Source organism: Oncorhynchus keta, chromosome 13, assembly GCF_023373465.1.
Source record: "Oncorhynchus keta strain PuntledgeMale-10-30-2019 chromosome 13, Oket_V2, whole genome shotgun sequence".
NCBI classification, from domain to species: Eukaryota; Metazoa; Chordata; class Actinopteri; order Salmoniformes; family Salmonidae; genus Oncorhynchus; species Oncorhynchus keta.
In genome coordinates this window covers 10625557-10644092 of record NC_068433.1, presented here as the reverse complement: position 1 = coordinate 10644092, position 18536 = coordinate 10625557, and the positions used below count along the sequence as shown (strand labels likewise).

Genomic DNA, 18536 nt, shown 5'->3' with positions numbered 1-18536 from the left:
GCCGTCCCAACCTTCGCTCTCTCTCCCCCGCTACTCTCTCCTCTTCCATCCTATCATCTCTTCCCTCTGCTCAAACTTTCTCCAACCTATCTCCTGATTCTGCCTCCTCAACCCTCCTCTCCTCCCTTTCTGCATCCTTTGACTCTCTATGTCCCCTATCCTCCAGGCCGGCTCGGTCCTCCCTCCCCGCTCCGTGGCTCGACGACTCATTGAGAGCTCACAGAACAGGGCTCCGGGCAGCCGAGCGGAAATGGAGGAAAACTCGCCTCCCTGCGGACCTGGCATCCTTTCACTCCCTCCTCTCTACATTTTCCTCCTCTGTCTCTGCTGCTAAAGCCACTTTCTACCACTCTAAATTCCAAGCATCTGCCTCTAACCCTAGGAAGCTCTTTGCCACCTTCTCCTCCCTCCTGAATCCTCCCCCCCCTCCTCCCTCTCTGCAGATGACTTCGTCAACCATTTTGAAAAGAAGGTCGACGACATCCGATCCTCGTTTGCTAAGTCAAACAACACCGCTGGTTCTGCTCACACTGCCCTACCCTATGCTCTGACCTCTTTCTCCCCTCTCTCTCCAGATGAAATCTCGCGTCTTGTGACGGCCGGCCGCCCAACAACCTGCCCGCTTGACCCTATCCCCTCCTCTCTTCTCCAGACCATTTCCGGAGACCTTCTCCCTTACCTCACCTCGCTCATCAACTCATCCCTGACCGCTGGCTACGTCCCTCCCGTCTTCAAGAGAGCGAGAGTTGCACCCCTTCTGAAAAAACCTACACTCGATCCCTCCGATGTCAACAACTACAGACCAGTATCCCTTCTCTCTTTTCTCTCCAAAACTCTTGAGCGTGCCGTCCTTGGCCAGCTCTACCGCTATCTCTCTCAGAATGACCTTCTTGATCCAAATCAGTCAGGTTTCAAGACTAGTCATTCAACTGAGACTGCTCTTCTCTGTATCACGGAGGCGCTCCGCACTGCTAAAGCTAACTCTCTCTCCTCTGCTCTCATCCTTCTAGACCTATCGGCTGCCTTCGATACTGTGAACCATCAGATCCTCCTCTCCACCCTCTCCGAGTTGGGCATCTCCGGTGCGGCCCACGCTTGGATTGCGTCCTACCTGACAGGTCGCTCCTACCAGGTGGCGTGGCGAGAATCTGTCTCCTCACCACGCGCTTTCAACACTGGTGTCCCCAGGGCTCTGTTCTAGGCCCTCTCTTATTCTCGCTATACACCAAGTCACTTGGCTCTGTCATAACCTCACATGGTCTCTCCTATCATTGCTATGCAGATGACACACAATTAATCTTCTCCTTTCCCCTTCTGATGACCAGGTGGCGAATCGCATCTCTGCATGTCTGGTAGACATATCAGTGTGGATGACGGATCACCACCTCAAGCTGAACCTCAGCAAGACGGAGCTCCTCTTCCTCCCGGGGAAGGATTGCCCGTTCCATGATCTCGCCATCACGGTTGACAACTCCATTGTGTCCTCCTCCCAGAGCGCTAAGAACCTTGGCGTGATCCTGGACAACACCCTGTCGTTCTCAACTAACATCAAGGCGGTGTCCCGTTCCTGTAGGTTCATGCTCTACAACATCCGCAGAGTACGACCCTGCCTCACACAGGAAGCGGCGCAGGTCCTAATCCAGGCACTTGTCATCTCCCGTCTTGATTACTGCAACTCGCTGTTGGCTGGGCTCCCTGCCTGTGCCATTAAACCCCTACAACTCATCCAGAACGCCGCAGCCCGTCTGGTGTTCAACCTTCCCAAGTTCTCTCACGTCACCCCGCTCCTCCGCTCTCTCCACTGGCTTCCAGTTGAAGCTCGCATCCGCTACAAGACCATGGTGCTTGCCTACGGAGCTGTGAGGGGAACGGCACCTCAGTACCTCCAGGCTCTGATCAGGCCCTACACCCAAACAAGGGCACTGCGTTCATCCACCTCTGGCCTGCTCGCCTCCCTACCACTGAGGAAGTACAGTTCCCGCTCAGCCCAGTCAAAACTGTTCGCTGCTCTGGCCCCCAATGGTGGAACAAACTCCCTCACGACGCCAGGACAGCGGAGTCAATCACCACCTTCCGGAGACACCTGAAACCCCACCTCTTCAAGGAATACCTAGGATAGGGTAAGTAATCCTTCTCACCCCCCTAAAAGATTTAGATGCACTATTGTAAGTGGCTGTTCCACTGGATGTCATAAGGTGTATGCACCAATTTGTAAGTCGCTCTGGATAAGAGCGTCTGCTAAATGACTTAAATGTAAATGTAAATGTGTTGATGATACTGTAGGGTGTGATGATACAGTAGGGTGTGTTGATGATACAGTAGGGTGTGTTGATACAGTAGGGTGTGTTGATGATACTGTAGGGTGTGATGATACAGTTGGGTGGGTTGATGATACAGTAGGGTGTGTTGATGATACTGTAGGGTGTGTTGATGATACTGTAGGGTGTGATGATGACACAGTAGGGTGTGTTGATACTGTAGGGTGTGTTGATGATACAGTAGGGTGCGTTGATGATACTGTAGGGTGCGTTGATGATACTGTAGGGTGCGTTGATGATACTGTAGGGTGCGTTGATGATACAGTAGGGTGTGTTGTTGATACAGTAGGGTGTGTTGATGATACAGTAGGGTGTGTTGATGATACTGTAGGGTGTGTTGATGATACTGTAGGGTGTGATGATACAGTAGGGTGTGTTGATGATACAGTAGGGTGCGTTGATGATACTGTAGGGTGTATTGTTAATACAGTAGGGTGCGTTGATGATACTGTAGGGTGCGTTGATGATACTGTAGGGTGCGTTGATGATACAGTAGGGTGTGTTGATGATACAGTAGGGTGTGATGATACAGTAGGGTGTGATGATACAGTAGGGTGTGATGATACAGTAGGGTGTGTTGATGATACAGTAGGGTGTGATGATACAGTAGGGTGTGTTGATGATACAGTAGGGTGTGTTGTTGATACAGTAGGGTGCGTTGATGATACTGTAGGGTGTGTTGATGATACAATAGGGTGTGATGATACAGTAGGGTGTGATGATACAGTAGGGTGTGTTTTCCCAGTCCTCTGTTTGGTTTAGACCCTCTGCTCCGTCTCTCCAGAAACTCCTGATCCTTAGATTACAGTAGATCCAATATTGAGTGAAGGGATCAGAATGTGTTAACATAATGCAGTGGCGTGTATGAAAGTGTCCACGTACAGGTGAGAGTAAAGTACACATGTCGTGTTGTCATTGGATAATGCTAGCTAGCCAATGAATGAAGCCACGGGAATTTCTGGTGAATAGTGCAATCTTTGGCCAGGGTACGTTGGAGGAAGTGCTGGTGGGAAACCCAGATCCATGTGTCTGCCGTAGCTCTCCTCTGACTACCACGTAATGTACACCAACCACCGGAACCAGCAGGCACCCACAACCACACGCAGATCCAGCGTTACCCAGCGTCCCCGGTGTCTGTGTGCATGTGTGTGAGTGTGTGTGTGTGTGTGTGTGTTAGCGAGGGATCTGTGCCTAAGGACAACTACAGAATGAGAAATGACAATGTTTTTTTTTTTTTCATTTTAGCTCGCCAGTTAATTGCTAGGTCCCAGTCAGTAACTGTGGTATTAGCTGTCTGAGTAGATGTCATGGTTACTTACTACTCTGCAACTCTCTGGTTCAGTTCTTTGACTTTGGTGTTATTTTACCTTGTAATAAAGAGGTGTATTTTGATGCACTGACTATAGCTGTTCTCTCTGTTCTGGTGGTTTATTTATGGACATGGAGAAGGGAATTAGTGTCGTGTTGATGATAACGTCAATAATTGATATTGTCGTTAAGGTTAAGGAGAACCGGTACACTGTATCAGTTAGAAGGCAACAAGATAACACCAGGGACAACAAACACAACACCAGGAACAACCCATAGCGCAAGCAACCAACACACATCTCACATGAATGGAAAACATCTCTTGTTTATGTCACCTCGAAATAGACTTCCTCCTTTTTATTTCCATTCATCTTGCCGCCCACTCACCCAGGATGCTTTGTGATCCTGCGAGCGCTGAGATTTTTTCCTGCGAAGCCAGAGACGGCATACCACCAGACGACCGCCACACACAGGAAGTTGCCTTCATAAACAACGTGTCCTCATAAACCCACAAACAGATGTCGTCGTGAAACCCACATACACTTTCAAATCACTCCTTTTACAAACAGCACCAGAACCAGGTGTACCTGCTCTGTCAGCAATACTTAATGGATTCAGATGTTTCCATATGCATCCAGGACATCTTTCTTCAGAAGTGCAGATGGGACATTTTACTGCAGATGTTTAGCATAGTTTCATATTGGCAGTAGATTTGCTGTAGTTGTAACAGTGACAGGACTACAGTACACATTTGCTCTGAAACCAGATGTTTCTTTCATGTTGTGAGTTTGTTCGCATGTGTGTGAGAGAGCAAGCGAGAGGGAGACGTTCCATTGTTGAGGTTTTCCAAGATAAGCCCACTGGTTTCCAGGGACTATTTTTAGCTCTCAGTTCTCAAATTTGACCCCTTTTGGGTCGTATTCTGACGGTTGTTTTTATTTATCATGAGTCCCCCGGAACACAGTGTCACCACGGATCACTTCACTTCCTGTCACATGGGTCATTGTAGGGTCAGAATGTCACACACATATACACACTGAAAATATGACATCTGAGAGGAAGGGAATGGGAAGGTGAGTTTTGTGTTCCTGAATTGCAGCAGATGGCCTACCCAAGTTCCATTTTTTATTTTCCAAGACTTTTGATAATAACTTAAAACACTTTTCTCAAATTGGGCTCAACTTAAACAAAATAGTAGTATTACTGTACACGGTCTACAGGGTTTTTAATAATAAAACCTGTACAGCGATAAAACATGAACGTCACCATTCGTTCCTAGGTGGACAGCATGGCATGTCTTTGTAGAATGGATGTGCTGTAAGAAGTGGTGAGGAGTTGGACTTGAGACTCATGGTTGTTGTCACACTGATGCAATACAGAATGCACTTAGCTCTTAAGATATCACCAGGTAGCCAAATAGATGCTATGTAAATATGTACATTTCTGTGACGGAGGACGCCTGCTAAGCAAATGAATTATATGACCTTTGAAAACATCATTTAGATATGCTAAAGCCTCCTTCAAAAACGTTTTGTCTTCATGACAAGTTGCATTTCACTATTTACCTGCATTACTTTGATTATAATGTCAATGATTTGCTGAACATATTTTATATGTATTTTTTTCCAGTTAAGTGATATCGTCCAATCACGTGCCCTTGCCAATAGTTTTGCCAAGTAACATGGGTTTCTTACCCAGTGTCCTCTCACCTGTACTTAGCCTGGGCTGTGGTCCAATCAAAAGTCAATGTTTCCTTTTATCCATACAGTTAACTACATCATTTACAACATAGGGATGCAGCAGAGATAATGTTATGACCTGGTCTAAAGCAGAACACCAGTCAGTATCTGGTGTGACCACCATTTGACTCATGCAGCACGACACATCTCCTTCGCATAGAGTTGATCAGGCTGTTGATTTGTGGCCTGGTGAATGTTGTTCCACTGCTCCTCTTCAATGCTCGTGCAAAGTTGCTGGATTTTGGCAGGAACTGGAACACGCTGTTGTAGACATTGATCCAGAGCATCCCAAACATGCTCAATGGGTGACATGTCTGGTGAGTGTAAAGGCCACAGAAGAACAGGGACATTTTCAGCTTCTAGGAATTGTGTACAGATCCTGGCGACATGGGGCCCGGCATTATCATGCTGAAACATGAGGTGATGGCGGATAAGTGGCACAACAATGGGCCTCGCTCATCACAGTATCTCTGTGCGTTCAAATTGCCATAAATAAAATGCAATTCATCCATGAAGAGCACACTTCTCCAGCGTGCCAGTGGCCATCGAAGGTGAACATTTGCCCACTGAAGTCGGTTAGGATGCCGAACTGCAGTCCAGTCAAGACCCTGCTGAGCATGCAGAGGAGCTTCTCTGAGATGGTTTACAGTTTGTGCTGAAATCCTTTTGGGTTCATTAGCTGTCCGTGTGGCTTGTGAAGAAGCCGGGTGTGGAAGTTTGATTTCAACATATTTTAGAGAAGAAAGCTTTGTGCGTATTGAATATTTCTGGGATATTTTATTTCAGCTCGTGAAACATGGGACCAACACTTTACATGTTGATGCAGTGTTTTCGTTTCTGTGTTAGTGTGTATTGTTCAACAGATAATTCCTTACTCATTGTGTCCAGTGGAATATTGTTTAAAAGAGAGTGTCTTATTCTATAGATCCCAGCTGGTTATACACACTGCACTCACTATCCTGCCTGTCCTGACGAACATAGTCTGGTTTAGAGTAATGACTGTATCAGCTGTGTGTAGGTTGTCATCTGTGCATGTGTCTGCTCACAGTGTGTGTGTGTGCACGTTTGTGTGGTTATAGCGAATACATAGGCATGCTTTTGTGAGTGTGTGTGTATGTGTTCCATTGGACTGTATAGATAATGTGTGTGGCACTCGCTCAGACAGTTTGGCGCAGGCCCAGATCACACTGTCCTTTTGAAAGGGATACAGTGGCTTGTGAAAGTATTCACCCCCCTTGGCATTTTTCCTATTTTGTTGCCTGACAACCTGCAATTAAAATTGAAAAAAAAAGAAGATTTACACAACATGCCTATCACTTTGAAGAAGCAAAATATTTTTTCTTGTGAAACAAACAAGAAATAAGATAAACAACTGAACTTAAGCGTGCATAACTCTTCACCCCCAAAGTCAATACTTTGTAGAGCCACCTTTTGCAGCAATTACAGCTGCAAGTCTGTTGGGGTATGACTCTATAAGCTTGGCACATCTAGCCACTGGGATTCTTGCCCATTCTTCTACACAGACGACACCATTCTATATACTTTCGGCTCGTCATTGGACACTGTGCTATCTAACCTCCAAACGAGCTTCAATGCCATACAACACTCCTTCCGTGGCCTCCAACTGCTCTTAAACGCTAGTAAAACCAAATTCATGCTTTTCAACCGATCGCTGCCTGCACCCGCATGCCCGACAAGCATCACCACACTGGATGGTTCCGACCTTGAATATGTGGACACCAAAAGTACCTAGGTGTCTGGCTAGACTGCAAACGCTCCTTCCAGACCCATATCAAACATCTCCAATCGAAAATCAAATCAAGAGTCGGCTTTCTATTCCGCAACAAAGCCTCCTTCACTCACGCTGCCAAGCTTACCCTAGTAAAACTGACTATCCTACTGATCCTCGACTTCGGCGATGTAATCTACAAAATTGCTTCCAACACTCTACTCAGCAAACTGGATGCAGTTTATCACAGTGCCATCGGTTTTGTCACTAAAGCACCTTATACTACCCACCACTGCGACTTGTATGCTCTAGTCGGCTGGCCCTCGCTACATATTCGTCGCCAGACCCACTGGCTCCAGGTCATCTACAAGGCCATGCTAGGTAAAGCTCCGCCTTATCTCAGTTCACTGGTCACGATGGCAACACCCAGCCGTAGCACGCGCTCCAGCAGGTGTATCTCACTGATCATCCCTAAAGCCGCCAACACCTCATTCGGCCGCCTTTCGTTCCAGTTCTCTGCTGCCTGTGACTGGAACGAATTTGCAAAAATCGCTGAAGTTGGAGACTTTTATCTCCCTCACCAACTTCAAACATCAGCTATCTGAGCAGCTAACCGATCGCTGCAGCTGTACATAATCTATTGGTAAATAGCCCACCCATTTTCACCTACCTCATCCCCACAGTTTTTATTTATTTACTTTTCTGCTCTTTTGCACACCAATATCTCTACCTGTACATGATCATCTGATCATTTATCACTCCAGTGTTAATCTGCAATATTGTAATTATTCGCCTACCTCCTCATGCCTTTTGCACACATTGTATATAGACTCTCCTTTTTTTCTACTGTATTATTGACTTGTTAATTGTTTACTCCATGTGTAACTCTGTGTTGTCTGTTCACACTGCTATGCTTTATCTTGGCCAGGTCGCAGTTGCAAATGAGAACTTGTTCTCAACTAGCCTACCTGGTTAAATAAAGGTGAAATAAAAAAAATATATAAAAAATAAAAAAACTGTTCCAGCTCCTTCAAGTTGGATGGGTTCCTGCTGGTGTAAAGCAATCTTTAAGTCATACCACATATTCTCAATTAGATTGAGGTCTGGGCTTTGACTAGGCCATTCCAAGACATTTAAATGTTTCCCCTTAAACCACTCGAGTGTTGCATTAGCAGCATGCTTAGGGTCATTGTCCTGCTGGAAGGTGAACCTCCGTCCCAGTCTCAAATCTCTGGAAGACTGAAACAGGTTTCCATTAAGAATATCCCTGTATTTAGCACCATCCTTCAATTCTGACCAGTTTCCCAGTCCCTGCAAATGAAAAACATGGTGTTCTCGGGTGATGAGACGTGTTCGGTTTGCCTCCAGACTTAGAGTTTTCCTTGATGGCCAAAAAGCTAATCTTTTGGCTCATCTGACCAGAGTACCTTCTTCAATATGCTTGGGGAGTCTCCCACATGCCTTTTGACGAACACCAAATGTGTTTGCTTTTTTTGTTCTTTAAGCAATGGCTTTTTTTTCTGGCCACTTTTCCGTAAAGCCCAGATCTGTGGAGTGTACCGCTTAAAGTGGTCCTATGGACAGATACTCCAATCTCCGCTGTGGAGCTCTGCAGCTCCTTCAGGGTTATCTTTGTCCTCTTTGTTGCCTCTCTGATTAATGCCTGGTCAGTGAGCGTTGGTGGGCGGCCCTCTCTGGCAGGTTTGTTGTGGTGCCATATTCTTTCATTTTTTTTTTATAATGGATTTAATAGTGCGCCATGGAATATTCAAAGTTTCTGATATTTATTTTAGAACCTAACCTTGATCTGTACTTCTCCACAACTTTGTTCCTGACCTGTGGGGAGAGCTCCTTGGTCTTCATGGTGCCGCTTGCTTAGTGGTGTTGCAGACTCTGGTGCCTTTCAGAACAGATGTGTGCGTATATAATGAGATCATGTGATAGATCATGTGGCACTTAGATTGCACACAGGTGGACTTTATTTAACTAATTATGTGACTTCTGAAGGTAATAGGTTGCACCAGATCTTATTTAGGGGCTTCCTAGCAAATATTCACACACCACTTTTCCATTTTTTATATATTTTTTGAATATTTTGAAACAATTTTTGATTTCACTTAACCAGTTTTGACTATTTTGTGTATGTCCATTACATGAAATCCACATAAAAATCGATTTAAATTACAGGTTGTATTGCAAAAAAATAAGAAAAACACCATGGGGGATGAATACTTTTGCAAGGCACTGTAGGCTGTACTGCTGGACTCGTTTGCTGTAGGATTCTCTCGAGCACAAATGAAAACAATGTGGCCACTTGGGATGTGAGAGGAATATCATGCCAGACTGTAAAATGGAAACATTGCTGGAAGAGGGTTTCTCAGACGTGATGTTTTTGACAGGATACAATAGTGCCCAATGCGGAAATCCTATGACACAGTTTTGCTCTCTGATGCTGTTAAATGTCTTCAATACAATCTCTAGAATTAAGTTTGAAAATTTCAGACATTCATTTTTGAGAGGCTCTGTTCTTTGCAACCTTGGAGTGACGTGACCTTGTGGTACAGCACTATTCACCCATTAGCACAGTGTTTTTAAAAACAGATCATGTCAAATGAATATGTACATAATAAATCATGTAAATAATAAATCATGTGAATCTGTCTGGACGTGAATTGTGAACATCTGTCAACATCTCGCCAAATGGATGTTTATACAGTGCCTTGCGAAAGTATTCGGCCCCCTGGAACTTTGCGACCTTTTGCCACATTTCAGGCTTCAAACATAAAGATATAAAACTGTATTTTTTTGTGAAGAATCAACAACAAGTGGGACACAATCATGAAGTGGATCGACATTTATTGAATATTTCAAACTTTTTTAACAAATTAAAAACAGAAAAATTGGGCGTGCAAAATTATTCAGCCCCCTTAAGTTAATACTTTGTAGCGCCACCTTTTGCTGCGATTACAGCTGTAAGTCGCTTGGGGTATGTCTCTATCAGTTTTGCACATCGAGAGACTGACATTTTTTCCCATTCCTCCTTGCAAAACAGCTTGAGCTCAGTGAGGTTGGACGGAGAGCATTTGTGAACAGCAGTTTTCAGTTCTTTCCACAGATTCTCGATTGGATTCAGGTCTGGACTTTGACTTGGCCATTCTAACACCTGGATATGTTTATTTTTGAACCATTCCATTGTAGATTTTGCTTTATGTTTTGGATCATTGTCTTGTTGGAAGACAAATCTCCGTCCCAGTCTCAGGTCTTTTGCAGACTCCATCAGGTTTTCTTCCAGAATGGTCCTGTATTTGGCTCCATCCATCTTCCCATCAATTTTAACCATCTTCCCTGTCCCTGCTGAAGAAAAGCAGGCCCACACCATGATGCTGCCACCACCATGTTTGACAGTGGGGATGGTGTGTTCGGGGTGATGGCCTGTGTTGCTTTTACGCCATACATAACGTTTTGCATTGTTGCCAAAAAGTTCCATTTTAGTTTCATCTGACCAGAGCACCTTCTTCCACATGTTTGGTGTGTCTCCCAGGTGGCTTGTGGCAAACTTTAAACAACACTTTTTATGGATATCTTTAAGAAATGGCTTTCTTCTTGCCACTCTTCCATAAAGGCCAGATTTGTGCAATATACGACTGATTGTTGTCCTATGGACAGAGTCTCCCACCTCAGCTGTAGATCTCTGCAGTTCATCCAGAGTGATCATGGGCCTCTTGGCTGCATCTCTGATCAGTCTTCTCCTTGTATGAGCTGAAAGTTTAGAGGGACGGCCAGGTCTTGGTAGATTTGCAAGTGGTCTGATACTCCTCCCATTTCAATATTATCGCTTGCACAGTGCTCCTTGGGATGTTTAAAGCTTGGGAAATCTTTTTGTATCCAAATCCGGCTTTAAACTTCTTCACAACAGTATCTCGGACCTGCCTGGTGTGTTCCTTGTTCTTCATGATGCTCTCTGCGCTTTTAACAGACCTCTGAGACTAAAAGTTTGAAACATCCAATAAATGTCGCTCCACTTCATGATTGTGTCCCACTTGTTGTTGATTCTTCACATCTTTATGTTTGAAGCCTGAAATGTGGCAAAAGGTCGCAAAGTTCAAGGGGGCCGAATACTTTCGCAAGGCACTGTAGATGTGATTATACCATGCAATTATGGAATTCTCATTTCTGATTGGCTTGGAGGGCATTCTAGAGCGTTCATTATTTCCTTGCAGCGCACGGTTTATCTGCACGGTCAAATTCAATGGCTATAGTTCATTCTTACATGTTCTATATTTGAGCTGCTTTTGAAAGCAAAAGTCAAATTTGGCATTTGTTGAGTTTTTCCTTAATAGCAAGCTCGGACTGATGATTTGGTTAGTTAAACTAGCAAGTCTGTGTTTGGTTATCAAGGCAACTACTGTATCTATCTAGTCAACTCGCAAGCTACTTCAGTGGATGTTGAACACATTTCTTGTGCCAAATTAAAGCATTTCTGGTGGAAAATGTGTTAAATTATAGACATGGTATAACATGGATAATCAAATAGGGGCTCTATGCGTTCTCTGGAAAGAGTTACGCCACTTCCACGCCATTCATTATTTAGCATAAAATGCATAGGCCCTCATTGATTATCCCTTACTTAATACACAAGACTTGATGCCTGTGACCTTTAACCTGAGTATGACCTATAACATTTGATATTTTGAACTCTCTAGACCCCTGTCTGACAGTGATGCCTCCATGCATGGGTGATGCAGACCGTTTCAGCCTGGAGGCCCTCCGGGTCATTCACAAACAGCTGGATGACGACAATGACGGGGGAATCGAGGTCAACGAGAGTGTAGAGGTGAGTCATACTAAAACTGGATTAGTCTGTATGTGACATTCGCTGATCATTTGTGATACCAAGTCATTGGTGTTATCAAGTCATGTATGTGACCTGCTTATTTCTGTTTCAAGTCATGTGTGTAATTTGGTCATTTTTGTTATGAAGTCATCTCTGTTACCAAGTCGTCATTGTTCCCTGGTCATTTCTGTTTTCCAAGTTATTTTTTTTTTTATGATAATGTTTTGAGTATGCATTGTTAAGGTGGGAACGCTTTGTGGCTTTAAAAGTTGACCTGAATTTGGCCTTAAAGCCTTACAGCCTCATAAACAACGCCATAAACTAATGGAGTAATGTTTGCAAGCCATTATCAGCTTAGGAAGCTCGTGGAGAGATAGTGGACATAAGAGAGGGAGAGAGAGAACTATAACATGATAGGCCTTTCTCAGTGTGATGATGGATTTTCTCTTTTCTGTTCATGCTGTGTTAGGAGCCTAACCGTTTTAGAAAATTCACCCAATTTTACACTGAGTGTACAAAACATTAAGAACACCTGCTCTTTCCATGACAGACTGACCAGGTGAATCCAGGTGAAAGCTATGATCCCTTATTGATGTCAGTTGTTAGATGAAGGGGAGGACACGGGTTAAAGAAAGTTTTTTAATCCTTGAGACATGGATTGTGTCTGTGTGCCTTTCAGAGGGTGAATAAACACAATATTGAAGTGTCTTTAACTTCTCTAGGATATGTGGGATGCTAGCGTCCCACCTGGCCAACATCCAGTGAGATTGCCGAGCGCCAAATTCAAATACAGACATACTCATTACAAAAAATTCAGAAAAGATACAACTATTTTACATAGGTTTAAAGATTAACTTCTTGTGAATCCAACCACGGTGTCAGATTTAAAACATGCTTTACGGCGAAAGCAAACCATGCGATTATTTGAGAACGTAGCCCAGCAGACAAATCATTACAAACAGTAACCAGCCAAGTAGAAGAGTTACACAAGTCAGAAATGGAGATGAAATTAATTGATGATCTTCATATTGTGGCACTCAGAAGACATTCATTTATTCAATAAACGTTCATTTTGTTCGATAAAGTCTCTCTTTATATCCGAAAACATCTGTTTTGTTCGCATTTTCTTCAGTAATCCACAGGCTCAAACGCAGTCACAACAGGCAGACAAAAAAATCCAAATTGTATCCGTAAAGTTCATAGAAACATGTCAAAAGATGTTTATATTCAATCCTCAGGTTGTTTTTAGCCTTAATAATCTATAATATTTCAACCGGACAATAACGTTGTCAATATAAAAGGTAAACAAAGGCACTCTCTCGGTCGCGTGCATGAAAAAGCTCTGTGACACGGCAGGGTCCACTCATTCAGACTGTTCTTACTCCCTCATTTATCAGAATGCAAGCCTGAAACCATTTCTAAAGACTGTTGACATCTAGTGGAAGGCATAGGAACTGCAATTTGAGTCCTAAGTCAATGGATACTGTAATGGCATTGAATAGAAAATCCTACTTCCTGAATGGATTTTTCTCAGGTTTTCGCCTGCCAAATCAATTCTGTTATACTCACAGACATTACTTTAACAGTTTTTGAAACTCTAGAGTGTTCTATCCAAATCTACTAATTATATGCATATCCTATCTTCTGGGCCTGAGTAGAAAGCTGTTTAATTTGGGCACGCTTTTCATCCAAATTTCAAATGCTGCCCCCTACCCTAGAGAAGTTAAACAGGGTATGGTAGTAGGTGCCAGGCGCACCAGTTTGTGTCAAGAAGTGCAATGCTGCTGGATTTGTCACTCAACAGTTACCAGTGTGCATCGAGAATGGTCCACAGGCCACAGAACATCCAGCCAACTTGACACAACTGTTGGAGTCAACATGGACCAGCATCCCTGTGGAACGCTTTCGACACCTTGTAGAGTCCATGCCCTGATGAATTGAGATGCGCTGAGGGCAACAGGAAGGTGTTTCTAATGTTTGGTATACTCAGTGTATATACATTATTCCCAATAACTTGTTTGACACACTTTGTTTGATTATTTTATTATTAATGAAAAATTGTGTTAAGGGTTAAATGCCTTTTGGGAGTTTGTAAGAAAAGTGAAGTCGGTGTTGATGGTGACAGGGTTGATGGTGACAGGGTTGATGGTGACACAGGGTTGATGGTGACACAGGGTTGATGGTGACAGGGTTGATGGTGACAGGGTTGATGGTGACAGGGTTGATGGTGACAGGGTTGAGGATACAAGGGTTGGGGAAAGGGGGCCACTTTAGGGATATCCTCACCCCCTGCCACACACATCTTGGCCCACCCCCACCCATAATGTGGGAGTGACACCAGCGTTTCCCCTCTACTTCTCTTACACACACACACACACTCACACTCACACTCACACTCACACTCACACAACCTCAATCTCTCTTCCTGGCAGTAGTGAGGTAACGGGTGACAGTGATGAGGTAACGGAGTTGACAGTAACCTTGTCACAGGGGACATAATATGGTGATAGTGACACCAGTAGTGAGGGTTCTAGTGTATTGAAGGGCTACTGGATAGTGACACCAGTAGTGAGGGTTCTAGTGTAGTGTAGGGATACTGGATAGTGACACCAGTAGTGAGGGTTCTAGTGTATTGAAGGGCTACTGGATAGTGACACCAGTAGTGAGGGTTCTAGTGTAGTGTAGGGCTACTGGATAGTGACACCAGTAGTGATGGGGTTCTAGTGTATTGAAGGGCTACTGAATAGTGACACCAGTAGTGAGGGTTCTAGTGTAGTGTAGGGCTACTGGATAGTGACACCAGTAGTGATGGGGTTCTAGTGTAGGGCTACTGGATAGTGACACCAGTAGTGAGGGTTCTAGTGTAGTGTAGGGCTACTGGATAGTGACACCAGTAGTGATGGGGTTCTAGTGTAGTGTAGGGCTACTGGATAGTGACACCAGTAGTGAGGGTTCTAGTGTAGTGTAGGGCTACTGGATAGTGACACCAGTAGTGATGGGGTTCTAGTGTAGGGCTACTGGATAGTGACACCAGTAGTGAGGGTTCTAGTGTAGTGAAGGGCTACTGGATAGTGACACCAGTAGTGAGGGTTCTAGTGTAGTGAAGGGCTACTGGATAGTGACACCAGTAGTGAGGGTTCTAGTGTAGTGTAGGGCTACTGGATAGTGACACCAGTAGTGATGGGGTTCTAGTGTAGGGCTACTGGACAGTGACACCAGTAGTGAGTGTTCTAGTGTAGTGTAGGGCTGCTGGATAGTGACACCAGTAGTGATGGGGTTCTAGTGCAGGGCTACTGGATAGTGACACCAGTAGTGATGGTTCTAGTGTAGTGTAGGGCTGCTGGATAGTGACACCAGTAGTGAGGGTTCTAGTGTAGTGTAGGGCTAATGGATAGTGACGCCAGTAGTGAGGGTTCTAGTGTAGTGTAGGGCTACTGGATAGTGACACCAGTAGTGATGGGGTTCTAGTGTAGGGCTACTGGATAGTGACACCAGTAGTGATGGGGTTCTAGTGTAGTGTAGGGCTACTGGATAGTGACACCAGTAGTGATGGGGTTATAGTGTAGGGCTACTGGATAGTGACACCAGTAGTGAGGGTTCTAGTGTAGTGTAGGGCTACTGGATAGTGACACCAGTAGTGATGTGGTTCTAGTGTAGTGTAGGGCTGCTGGATAGTGACACCAGTAGTGATGGGGTTCTAGTGTAGGGCTACTGGATAGTGACACCAGTAGTGATGGGGTTCTAGTGTAGGGCTACTGGATAGTGACACCAGTAGTGATGGGGTTCTAGTGTAGTGGAGGGCTAATGGATAGTGACACCAGTAGTGATGGGGTTCTAGTGTAGTGGAGGGCTAATGGATAGTGACACCAGTAGTGATGGGGTTCTAGTCCAGTGTAGGGCAACTGGATAGTGACACCAGTAGTGATGGGGTTCTAGTGTAGTGTAGGGCTACTGGATAGTGACACCAGTAGTGATGGGGTTCTAGTGTAGTGTAGGGCTGCTGGATAGTGACACCAGTAGTGGTGGGCTTCTAGTGTAGGGCTACTGGATAGTGACACCAGTAGTGATGGGGTTCTAGTGTAGGGCAACTGGATAGTGACACCAGTAGTGATGGGGTTCTAGTGTAGGGCTACTGGATAGTGACACCAGTAGTGATGGGGTTATAGTGTAGTGTAGGGCTACTGGATAGTGACACCAGTAGTGGTGGGGTTCTAGTCCAGTGTAGGGCAACTGGATAGTGACACCAGTAGTGATGGGGTTCTAGTGTAGGGCTACTGGATAGTGACACCAGTAGTGATGGGGTTCTAGTGTAGGGCTACTGGATAGTGACACCAGTAGTGATGGGGTTCTAGTGTAGTGTAGGGCTACTGGATAGTGACACCAGTAGTGATGGGGTTCTAGTGTAGGGCTACTGGATAGTGACACCAGTAGTGATGGGGTTCTAGTGTAGTGTAGGGCTACTGGATAGTGACACCAGTAGTGATGGGGTTCTAGTGTAGGGCTACTGGATAGTGACACCAGTAGTGAGGGTTCTAGTGTAGTGTAGGGCTACTGGATAGTGACACCAGTCGTGATGGGGTTCTAGTGTAGTGTAGGGCTACTGGATAGTGACACCAGTAGTGATGGGGTTCTAGTGTAGGGCTACTGGATAGTGACACCAGTAGTGATGGGGTTCTAGTGTAGTGTAGGGCTACTGGATAGTGACACCAGTAGTGATGGGGTTCTAGTGTAGGGCTACTGGATAGTGACACCAGTAGTGATGGGGTTATAGTGTAGTGTAGGGCTACTGGATAGTGACACCAGTAGTGGTGGGGTTCTAGTCCAGTGTAGGGCAACTGGATAGTGACACCAGTAGTGATGGGGTTCTAGTGTAGGGCTACTGGATAGTGACACCAGTAGTGATGGGGTTCCTTGTGTAGGGCAACTGGATAGTGACACCAGTAGTGATGGGGTTCTAGTGTAGGGCTACTGGATAGTGACACCAGTAGTGATGGGGTTCTAGTGTAGTGTAGGGCTACTGGATAGTGACACCAGTAGTGATGGGGTTCTAGTGTAGGGCTACTGGATAGTGACACCAGTAGTGATGGGGTTCTAGTGTAGTGTAGGGCTACTGGATAGTGACACCAGTAGTGATGGGGTTCTAGTGTAGGGCTACTGGATAGTGACACCAGTAGTGAGGGTTCTAGTGTAGTGTAGGGCTACTGGATAGTGACACCAGTCGTGATGGGGTTCTAGTGTAGTGTAGGGCTACTGGATAGTGACACCAGTAGTGATGGGGTTCTAGTGTAGGGCTACTGGATAGTGACACCAGTAGTGATGGGGTTCTAGTGTAGTGTAGGGCTACTGGATAGTGACACCAGTAGTGATGGGGTTCTAGTGTAGGGCTACTGGATAGTGACACCAGTAGTGAGGGTTCTAGTGTAGTGTAGGGCTACTGGATAGTGACACCAGTAGTGATGGGGTTCTAGTGTAGTGGAGGGCTACTGGATAGTGACACCAGTAGTAATGGGGGTTCTAGTGTAGTGTAGGGCTACTGGATAGTGACACCAGTAGTGAGGGTTCTAGTGTAGTGTAGGGCTACTGGATAGTGACACCAGTAGTGATGGGGTTCTAGTGTAGTGTAGGGCTACTGGATAGTGACACCAGTAGTGAGGGTTCTAGTGTAGTGTAGGGCTACTGGATAGTGACACCAGTAGTGATGGGGTTCTAGTGTAGGGCTACTGGATAGTGACACCAGTAGTGAGGGTTCTAGTGTAGTGTAGGGCTACTGGATAGTGACACCAGTAGTAATGGGGGTTCTAGTGTAGTGTAGGGCTACTGGATAGTGACACCAGTAGTGAGGGTTCTAGTGTAGTGTAGGGCTACTGGATAGTGACACCAGTAGTGATGGGGTTCTAGTGTAGGGCTACTGGATAGTGACACCAGTAGTGATGGGGTTCTAGTGTAGTGTAGGGCTACTGGGTAGTGACACCAGTAGTGATGGGGTTCTAGTGTAGTGTAGGGCTACTGGATAGTGACACCAGTAGTGATGGGGTTCTAGTGTAGTGTAGGGCTACTGGATAGTGACACCAGTAGTGATGGGGTTCTAGTGTAGTGTAGGGCTACTGGATAGTGACACCAGTAGTGAGGGTTCTAGTGTAGTGTAGGGCTACTGGATAGTGACACCAGTAGTGATGGGGTTCTAGTGTAGTGTAGGGCTACTGGATAGTGACACCAGTAGTGATGGGGTTCTAGTGTAGGGCTATTGGATAGTGACACCAGTAGTGAGGGTTCTAGTGTAGGGCTACTGGATAGTGACACCAGTAGTGGTGGGGTTCTAGTCCAGTGTAGGGCTACTGGATAGTGACACCAGAAGTGATGGGGTTCTAGTGTAGGGCTACTGGACAGTGACACCAGTAGTGAGTGTTCTAGTGTAGTGTAGGGCTGCTGGATAGTGACACCAGTAGTGATGGGGTTCTAGTGCAGGGCTACTGGATAGTGACACCAGTAGTGATGGTTCTAGTGTAGTGTAGGGCTGCTGGATAGTGACACCAGTAGTGAGGGTTCTAGTGTAGTGTAGGGCTAATGGATAGTGACACCAGTAGTGAGGGTTCTAGTGTAGTGTAGGG

General features: G+C 45.3%; 1 protein-coding gene across 2 annotated transcripts in view; it reads left to right on the top strand.

The window, feature by feature from the left end:
• Positions 1-18536, top strand: part of LOC118372772 (stromal interaction molecule 2-like) — a 101882-nt gene that overhangs the window by 46712 nt on the left and 36634 nt on the right. For both annotated transcript variants that reach the window (XM_052459312.1, XM_052459313.1), the window contains exon 2: positions 11798-11928. In XM_052459312.1, the coding sequence (XP_052315272.1) occupies positions 11798-11928 (131 nt within the window). The remainder of the gene's footprint in view (positions 1-11797; positions 11929-18536) is intronic.